Source organism: Thamnophis elegans, chromosome Z (genome assembly GCF_009769535.1).
Source record: "Thamnophis elegans isolate rThaEle1 chromosome Z, rThaEle1.pri, whole genome shotgun sequence".
Classification (NCBI taxonomy): domain Eukaryota; kingdom Metazoa; phylum Chordata; class Lepidosauria; order Squamata; family Colubridae; genus Thamnophis; species Thamnophis elegans.
In genome coordinates, this window is record NC_045558.1 from 130826585 (window position 1) to 130837366 (window position 10782).

A 10782-nucleotide genomic window follows, 5' to 3' on the forward strand; every position below is an offset into this window, starting at 1 on the left:
TGGTGATCACACATGTTAATCATCTCCTATTTTATATAGTTGTTATGTCATGCAAAAAGATTGCATTAAACAGTGAGAATGGAGCACGTGTCTTAGGCTTCATGTAATGTTGAGAAGAGACTCCACTGACTAGAGTGAGATTTATATATTTTCCTAAAACTTTGAAGAAAATCCTTATTCTGTAGTATCTGATTTCATCAAGTAAGATAAACAAGGTTTTCTTTGGTTTGAAAACATTTTATAGCCTTAGTGAGCCAAACTAACACCGATATTAATCTCTCTGAATTCTTTGGAGATTTATTTGATATATTGTGTTTCTAAGAAGCACTCTGATTTTCCTTTCATTATGTTTATGATATAAGAATGGGGATTTTCATGAAGGTATCAATACACATAGACTTTTGAAGAAACAATGGAACATGTGTCATATGTTCATATGTTTTTGGGAAGAGGTTCTACTGACTAGAATGAGCTTTTCTTCAATGATACCAATCATGGAAATACAGTACAATGTTTGTTCAGAATATTTTAGGAGGAATTAGAGTGAATGTTTCTAAAAGTATTTTGTCAGCAAAGAGTAGGAAAAATAGTGTTCTCATTTCTCATTTGATAGTATTTTAGTTGATGCTTTTGCTATTACTACAATTGTGCCTGCTTATAACCTATAGTTCAATTTTCCTTTGCAAAGTACCCCAGAATTTTTGTTATCAAGCCAAATGGTTGTTTGCCTGTAATCCTCTCTGAATATTTTACCAAAATTGCTCTTCCTGTTCCAGACCATACCTATAAAAATTGAAAAGAAATTTTTTGATGACTTGAGTAAATTAACTTTGAAATTTATATGGCGGGGGGGGGGGAGCAAGAATAAAATTGGAAATGTTACAAGAACACAAAGAAAATGGAGGGTTTGGATTACAAGATTGGTTTTTATATTACCAAGCTTTTATGATAATATGATTTAAAAAATGGATAACCCTTAGGCCCCAGAGATTGTTATATTTTGAAGAACATGATTTAGAAGAAAGTTTTTTTATTCTTATTACAGCGTATTAACTCAGAACTACCAACATATTCTGGCTTTGCAATTTGCAGTCGAAACAGTTAATGAAAATCCAAGGATCTTGCCTAATGTCACTTTGGGATTCTATGTATTGAACAGCAATTTTCGTGCCAGATGGACGTATCGTGCTTCGGTAGAACTGCTCTCTACATGGGGCAGGTTTGTCCCGAACTATAAGTGTGATGTCCAGACCAGTATAGCTGCTGTTATTGGTGGTCCTAACACTAATGTGTGCCATTTTATGACAAGTATTTTATGCACATACAAAATTCCACAGGTGAGTTTCCTTGATACAAATAAAAATTTGTGCGTGCATTTTATATATGCTTTTGTCATTACTCAAAGCTTTTTGACCTGTTTTCTGAAGAGAAAATGTATCATGCGGCTGTTGATCAGTTCAAAGGTTTCAAAAACCCATTTGTTACATCAACTGATGAGTCACAATTACAAGAAAATGTAAATGTTTGTAGATTTTCTTGTAATTCTGACTCATCAAAGTAAAGAATGGGTTTTTGAAATCTTTGAACTGATCAACAGCCACATGATACATTTTCATACGCTGAGGTAAGTTTCAGAATCTTAACACACATATTTTAAAATCAAAAACTTCCAATTATCCTTGATGAAAAAGTGGCACTTCTGTCCTTGTTTTCTGTCATTTGTGGCATTCAGAAGCTACCTTAATGCTCGTCTAAGTGATTGTGATGGCATAGACCAGCATTTCTGTTACTCTTTATAAACTTATCCAAAGTTGCCTATTGAGGAATGAAGTTAAGCTATGCCACATCAAGCAACCCTTTCTGATTGATTGATTGATTGATTATGTGCTATTAAGTTTGTGATGACTCATTGAGACCACAGAGACAGATCTTTTCCAGGATGAGCTATCTCAACAACTGTCTCATCTCAAGGGCTGCCACAAAAAATAGAGGGAGTCAATCTATTCTCCAAAGTACCTGAGGGTAGAGACAAGAAGCAATGGGTGAAAACTAATCAAGGAGAGAAGCAACTTAGAACTAAGAATAAATTTCCTGAAAGTTAGAACAATTAATCAGTGGAACACCTTGCCTCCAGGACTTGTAAATGCTCCAACACTGAACGTTTTTAAGAACATGTTGGATAACCATTTGTCTGAAATGGTGTAGGGTTTCCTGCCTAAGCAGTGGTGGTGGGGTTCTGTTATTCTATTCTATTCTATTAACCTGACCTACATATCTTCCAAAACTGCTTCAATCCAGTCTATCCACCTTGCTACAACTGTTACTTCTTTTCTTTCCCTTACCTTTTCCATCACTATAGATTTTATATGACAGTATCATGTGTACCAAATAAAATGATTTAATTCTTGAGATCAAAGTGTGATTGTTCTATGTTCTCATTTTGGAGTAGGCTGGGGATGTAATTAATAATATTCTCAGATGTTCTCTAGCATGATGCTAGCTAGTTTGAGTAATGAAACATCTGCAAGAAACCAACCAAACTCAGAAAGCACCAAGGACTCCTGTCATCCCTGAGCTACAAATATTCTTCTTTATCGGCTTTCTACCTCTAAAAGTTAATGGCCTCGTTGAATGTTAATTTATTTTAATCCCCTGCTTCACTTTATCTCTCTCTGCCTCTCTCTCTCCCTTTCTGTCTTTCTCTCTGTTTCTCTCTGTTTCTCTCTGTCTCTCTTTTGATCAACTTAGCTGCTTTGAATACATTTTGTTTCTCCTTAAGGAAGTCATGGAATGTTATTAAGCCATGACTTTATTTATATCTATATTAAACTTTCACTATAGGAATTTTGCATTTAATTAATTTGCAAAAAGTTTGGAGCTTATTGTTTTAAAAAATAAATAAATTTTGGATTGAAATATACCCAAAAATCATTTCTGCTTCTCCATCCATTTTATTACTCTGAAGAATCTCAGTTCAACAGTCTTTGTTTTCTCTAATTGAAGAGTTTTCTTATTTCCAATTGTCAAGTTAAAAGAAAAAAAAAGAATATGATCAGCCCAGAGGAAAGCAACTTCAGCTAAACCAGATTTTAAAAAAGGAACTTAGTCTGAAATTGACAGATACAGTGGAGAAGACTTAAGGAAACGAGGACCTTAGAACTAACTGAATAGATGAGTAATACATTGTTTTCCCTTAAGTAGATAAAAGAAGATTGGGAAACAGATGTATCATATTCAGCTGGAAAACAATTTCATCTGGACTAATTTGGGACAATAGGTTGATTTTGGAGAATGATTTTAATATATTTAAACAAACAATAATTGATAAGAGATGTTATTAAGAAACAAGGATATTTGAGCTAGGACAAATTAGAGTTAACTATTGGGTGATGTGGGATAGATAAGAAGCCATATATACTTTCTACAAATTGAATACATTAATAGTTTTTAATATAAGTTTTTAAAAATTTAATCTTGTCTTTCTTATTGCTGTTTTACCGGTTAACTGTTTTGATATTAATATAGAAGATAGATGACTGGTCCTTTTTTTTTTTAACACTGGAAGTGCTATTTTAATGCTTTCTGAAGTCTTGTTGATTTTGGGTTTTTTTCTTTTCCTGTAATAACTCTTTTTGGGAGTTTTATATTTTATGTTTTAATAAAAAACACAAACCATAATATTCATTATTATTGTTAATATATATTTTTAGTTTGCTTATGGTTCAGGTGTCATGATGAATGACAAATCCCAGGGAGTTTTTCTTCATCAGCTATTCCCAAATCTTGACCATCAATATAAGGGGATTCTCCAGCTATTGTTGCATTTCAAGTGGATATGGATTGGTGTTATATATATCAATGATGACATTGGTGAGAGCTCTGTGGATAGCATACTATCCATTTTTGCTCAGGAAGATATCTGCTTTGATTTTGTAGAAACCTTTCCACAAATAAGTTTTTCCTCAGAAATCAACTCCATTGCATTGGAAGGACTGAAGACAATAAGCATTGTTATGGAAAGGACAGCCAAGGTAGTACTTGTACTGGGTGAAATTCAAAGTATTATGGTTTTAAGAATTATGCTTCAGTTCTCCAAATTCCATGAAATATCAATGAAAGCCAAAGTATGGATTTTCACCGCCCAAACAGACTTCACATCCCTTCCACTGCTACGGGGCTGGAATGTGGACTTCATCCATGGGGCTCTCTCCTTTGCAGTTCACACCAAGGATGTTTTTGGCTTCCATCAGTTCCTTCGATTGAGAAAACTTCCACCAGAAAAAGAAGACGGTTTCTTCAGAGACTTCTGGGAAGAGGCATTCCAGTGCTCTTTCTCTCATTCCAATGCAGAAGCAAAGTCAGGGGAACTCTGCACCAGAGAGGAGAAGTTAGAAACTCTCCCTGGGTCTGTTTTTGAAATGAGCATGACCAGCCACAGCTACAGCCTCTATAATGCTGTTCATGTAGTGGCAGAAGCCTTGAATACTATGCATTCCTGGACAGTGAACAAAAGAGCAATCCAGAGAAGAGGAAGAAAAGAGCTTCTCAATCAACAACCATGGGAGGTAATGTCTCAGGAATACTAATGCAGGAAACCCCATTTTCTTTGAGCCCTAGCAATACTGCTCAACTGAACCATAGCATTCCAGGCTGCTATCACAATGTAAAGCCAAGCATGCCTCTTATTTATATTGATCTCCACACTGATAGGCAATATCTTTTAGAAGCTTCTTACCGATCAGAAATAAGAGGACAAAATCTTGGAGCACCCCAGAAATTATGGAAATTAGTGCCCACCCTTTTTTCCTTTTCATTAGAAAAGGGAGCAATTCTCCATGAAAAAGTTTTTCCAACCTTCAGCTTTTAACCCTGAATGAGAAATGATTATTTATTGAACTGTGTTTGAAAATTAGTAGCTAGGGTTGGTAGGTAGGGTGTTGGTTTGAGCGCTGAGCTTGGCAATTTGGTGGCAAACATTTCATTACCATTCAAGGATTGGATTTTGTATTCAGTGGATTTTGAATTGAATCGACAATTCAAAACACGCTGACAAGGTCTCCTTGAATGGTGACAAAATGTTTGCAATCAAATTGCCAAGCTTGGAACTCAAACCAACAGCCTAATGATCATTACCAGCCTCATCTATCAAGACACCCAAGAGAATCAGGAAGAGCTTCCCCATTCATTCAGCTTCAAACAAAACTTATATACTAGATTACAGTGACTAAAGCCAAAACTGTTCAACAACCAGATGTTAACTCTAAAATAGAATGACCAATTTAGGATTTTAGTTATGACTTGACTGGAGGCATCTTTCATTAGTTCTAGACTTGGCTTAGGTAGAAAGCCAGTCTTTTGTACCAGACATTCTCCCTCAGCCTTGGAAACCAGGCCTCCTCTTCCTCCTCCTTCCTATTGAATTTACACATTGCAAGAACATTCCTAAACAAAAAAAATGAAATCAAAATGAATTAATTTAACTTTAATTTTTAATTTAATTTAATTTTTTATTAAGTTAATTTTATCTTTTCTCCTAAGTTTATTTTTAAAAGGGTACAGTGTCACAGAGTAAAAGAGAAGCAGTAATCATACAAAACATGCAGAAACATGCTTGGAAGTGCTCCAATTCATGGCACCATCCATGATTAATCTAATTTTAGGTGCATCAATAAGTATTGTCATTTGAATAGATTCTAATTTTGTGAAGGATAAGATAGGATCTTATTGTATTCCCAGATCTTTTATTACCGTATTTTTCAGAGTATAAGATGCACCTTTTTCCCTGAAAAAATAGGGTGAAAATTTGGGTGTGCCTTATACACTGAATACAGCATTTTTGGCCTCCCAAAACCCGACCCCTTTGCAAAAATGGCCATGTATAGTCATTAGGAGGGTTCCAGAGTGTTGCTGGGGCTGGGGAGGACAAAAATGACAGAAAGGGGCCTTTTTTGCTCATTTTTGCCCCCTCCACCAGCCCCCAGAAGCACTCTATAAGCCTCCTAAAGGCTATGCATGCCCTTTTTTGAAAAAAATGGACCAATTTTTGCAAAAAATGGGGGGTTTGGGGAAAATCTCCAGAGTGCAATCTGCATTTTTTTTAATTTGCCTCTTAAAAATCTTGGTGCATCTTATACTCTGGTGAATCTTATACTCTGAAAAATACGGTATATCTGTGTTAATAGGTAAAGTTTCTCAGAGCCATTTATTTGACCCAGTGAAACAGAAGATGTTGTATTACACTCCTTAAAAAGTCTCAAGGCACATCACAGGTTAAAATGGGTGAAATTCATCAGGTCCTGACAGGTTCTGGATAACTGGTAGCGGAAATTTTGAGTAGCTCAGAGAACTGGCAAATGCCACCTCCGGCTGGCCCCAGAGTGTGGTGAGAACGGAGATTTGGAAATATCCTTCCCTCAGGAGTGGGAAGGGAATTGGGATTTTGCAGTGTCCTTCCCCTGACATGCCCACCAAGCCACGCCCACAGAACCTGTAGTAAAAAAAATTCAATTTCACCACTGGGTTAAAGGGAGAGATCCAAGAAGAAACAGAATGAATGTCTACCATGATAGGTTAATCCTATTTATATGTAAAATAATGGACTATTATTGGACTATTATTCTTGAAGTTCTTGTCCTTATAATTACTTTCGTTCTCATTCCAATTTAGCTTCACCACTATTTGAAAAGCAACTCATTTAACAATAGTGTTGGAGAAACCTTCACCTTTAGTTCACATGGAGAATTAATAGCTGGATTTGATATTATAAATTGGGTCACATTTCCCAATCAATCTTTCCAGAGAGTAAAAGTTGGGAGAGTAGCACCACTGGGCTCTCCTGGGAAAGAATTCATCATCTCTGAAAATGGTATTATATGGCACAACGATTTCAACCAGGTGATGTTGAAAAGGTTTCTTTTTCACACTTTCCTGAGGATTTAAAATGTAGAAATGATGAGAGAAAAATGTACTTTAAGGTGAGGGGTGGGGAGGTAAAACAATCTCTTCTGGAATTTTATTTTTATTTTGGTGTAATTTTTGCAGCCACTCTTATAACTTGTGCGAAGTCATCATCAACCCATGATAATAGGCACCAGGCTAGAAATCAAGAGACTGTGAGCTCTAATCCCACTTTAGTCACAAAGCTAGCTGGATGACTTTGGACCAATCCGTTTCTCTCTCAGCCCTGGGAAGGAGGCAATGGCAAAACACTTCTGAGATGTTGCCAAGATAGGCACATGGACTTCTCCAGGCAGTCCCTAGATCCGTGATGGCAAACCTGTGGAACCTGTATCCCTTTATGCGGGCAAGCGAACCATCACCCCAGCTCAGCTCCACTGTGCAAATGCACACCTCACTTCAGCCAGCTGATTTTCAGGTCTCTGCCATGCATGCATGGGGGTGGAGCACATGTGGGAGAGGCACACATGGGAGTTGAGCACACACGCATGTGGTGGGGGGAGCATGGGGGTGATGTGCCCCACACCCCATTTTTGGTCCCAGGAGGCTACAGGGAGCCATGCTAGGCCCAAAATTGGGTGTGTGGGGGTCACACATGTATGTGCAGCTGGGTAGGGGGCCACACCCACCTGTGCAGGGGCTGGGACACACATGAGGCTGTCACATAGGCATTGTATTATGGGTGAGGGCACACACACATGCATGCTGTCAGCAAAAAGGTTAGCTATCCCTGCACTAGATGTTAAGACTGACGGAAAGAGACAAAAAAAGAAAAAGAAAACAGTTTGGACCCCCACAATTACAACATGAGTTTTCTGAACAGTGGCATGTTTTCATCTCTTCTATTTCCACACAGATTCAGCCTATTTCTCTGTGTAATGGCAATTGCCATTCTGGTTATAGTAAAACCAAGATTGAGGGGAAGCCCTTTTGCTGCTATGACTGTCATTTATGTCCCGAAGGAAAGATTTCAAACCAAAATGGTAAGTGTTCCAATACGGAGAGTAAAGATGCAGAACCCATTGCCTGAGAATAAAATATCCAATTCAGGGCAGCACAGGAATCCCGTTCCATGTGCCTTTTTCTTAGGTCTTACTGATGCTAAGATATTTGTAGAATATCTCAACTTCGGCAGTGTGATTTGTCACTGCAAAGATTGTAAAAAAAAAAGAAAAGATTGTAAAGAAAGTTCAAGAGGTAGGAAATTACTCAATGGAAAGACATTACACAACAATTAAATTGACATGCTTGGAAGACAATTTTCCAGGATGAAAAACAGATTTCAAAGATTAAAGGACTAGAAATAATTGTCAGTGTATCACATTCAAAGTCCAGTACAAATATTGAGGTAATTGTTCGAGTTCTGGGCAAAATGGACAGCATGGCAAAAGTTTGTTGCTATTTTTTTTAAGAAATAATTTCTTTATTTATGTATTATTTTCCTTTTGTATCTTAATGTTTTTGCAGTTTTTGTTTTTACAACCTGCCTAGTTTGTGCAATAAAAGAAAAGGGGTTTTTAGCAAGTATTTTTATCAGCTTCTCAAGGACTGTTCTGACCTAGGCTTCAAAGGTTTGAGTTTGAGTTTGAGTTTTATTGGTTTTGTATGCTGCCCACTCCCGAAGGACTCCGGGCGGCTTACAATAAAACAGGGAGAGGGGATAAATAAGACAGTACAAGACAATACAACAATTTAAAAATACAGCAACATTCACAATTGAAGTGGGGCCGGATACTTCAACAGCCCCCAGCCTGCCGGAACAGCCAGGACATAGTAGCTTTACGGAAGGCCAGGAGGATAGTAAGGGTCTGGATCTCCACGGGGATCTCGTTCCAGAGAACATGAAGCAAATTCCTTGTTCCAACAAAAACCCCTTTTATTAATTTACCGTAAATTCTGCTCATCCACATACAGCAAATTCTTTCAAGGGAGGATTTACAGTCACAGACCTTATCTGGCTTGGAGAGCTGACAGGCCAATGTCTGCAAAACTTCACAAGGAATCTCAGAGAGTCACAAACCAATTAAGCAAACTAATTGTCTCCTGAAAACTCCACTCCTCTTTTATTTCATTCATCCGCTTGTGGCCTTACTCCCACGTCGACCCCTGTTCTTTAGTTGTTCCCTTCATTGAGCAACTCTTTATATGTGCACACTGGGAACAGGCTCCAGCGGTTCATCTGCCTCACTCTGAAGGTAGCTGATAATTGGCATACGGCTCTGGCCCCTCTCTGCCTCCGACAGAGAGCCCTCATCAGAGCCTTCTGCAAACTCCAGGACTAACCCATGTTCCTCCCCAAGCTCCTCACAGCTCCACTGACTGCTGAATGGCCACAACACAGAGATCTTAAAATTTGCTAAAACTTGATAGCTTTAACAAATCTATAAATGGTGTTTATTTTAAATGAAATTGGAGGAATGAATATTGTTTGTGTTTCCTAACGCATGTTTCTTTCATAGATATGGAAGACTGTTTTCAATGTCCAAAAGATCAGTATCCCAATGTGAATCGGAATCTGTGCCTTCTAAAAGGGATCAGCTTCCTCTCATTTGAAGAACCTTTGGGAATTACCCTCACTCTTTTTGGCCTATTGTTTTCTTTCCTCACAGCTTTGGTGCTTTACATCTTCATTAAGCACCAGGAGACTCCCATTGTCAAAGCCAACAACCGGAACCTCAGCTACATTCTTCTCATTTCCCTTTTGTTTTGTTTCCTTTCCACTTTGCTTTTCATTGGACAGCCCACAAAGCTGATGTGTCTCCTTCGACAAACAACCTTTGGCATCATCTTCTCAATAGCCATTTCTTCGGTTTTGGCCAAGACCATCATTGTGGTCCTTGCCTTCATGGCAACCACACCAGGGGGTGGGATGAGAAAATGGAGGTCTGGAAAGCACATGGCCAGCTCCATTGTCCTCTCCTGCTCTTTTATTCAAGCTTTGATTTACACTGTGTGGTTGGTAACTGCTCCTCCCTTTCCAGATGTTGACATGCACTCCCTGATGGAAGAAATTATCCTGGAATGTAAAGAAGGTTCTATCACCATGTTTTATGCTGTCCTGGGCTTCCTGGGCTTCCTGGCTACCATCAGCTTCACGGTGGCCTACCTGGCCAGGAATTTGCCTGACAGTTTCAATGAAGCCAAGTTTATCACCTTCAGCATGTTGGTCTTCTGCAGTGTCTGGGTGTCTTTTGTTCCAACTTATTTAAGCACAAAGGGCAAATACATGGTGGCCGTGGAGATTTTTTCCATCTTGGCCTCCAGTGCTGGTTTATTGCTCTGCATATTTTCCCCTAAATGCTATATCATTATAGTGAGGCCTGAACTGAATAACAAGGAACAACTAAGAAGACGAAAGGCATAGGCAAAGAATAGTTTATTTATTATAATATAGAATGTATTGAGCCTTGGTGGTGCAGTGGTTTGAATGCAGAACTGCAGGCTAGTTCTGCTGACTGCCAGCTGCCTGCAATTTAACAGTTGAAAGCCCATGTCGCTCATGGTTATCTTAGCCTTCCATTCTTCCGAGGTGGGTAAAATGAGGATCCAGATTGTTGGGCGCAATATGCTGACTCTGTAAACTGCTTAGAGAGGGCTGTAAAGCACTGTAAATCAGTCTATAAGTCTAAGTGCTATTGCTATAATCATCAACAATTTCATAATTTATTCTACACCTTAAAAATCACTACAGATAAATAGCAAGGTTTACAGACATCAAACACATCAGGAGGTGGGATGAGAAAATGGTCTAGCAAATACTTGGCCAGTTCCATTGTTCTTTCCTGCTCCTTTCGTCAAGTCTTGATTTATAGTGTGTGGTTGGTC

At 38.3% G+C, this 10782-nt stretch overlaps 1 protein-coding gene across 1 annotated transcript; it reads left to right on the forward strand.

The window, feature by feature from the left end:
• The first annotated feature begins 3734 nt into the window (after positions 1–3734).
• Positions 3735–10321, forward strand: LOC116521807 (vomeronasal type-2 receptor 26-like). The gene is made up of 3 exons (XM_032236460.1): positions 3735–4565; positions 7814–7940; positions 9417–10321. Exons 1-3 carry the CDS (start codon positions 3735–3737, stop codon positions 10319–10321), a joined length of 1863 nt encoding a protein of 620 aa, XP_032092351.1.
• Positions 10322–10782: the final 461 nt, after the last annotated feature.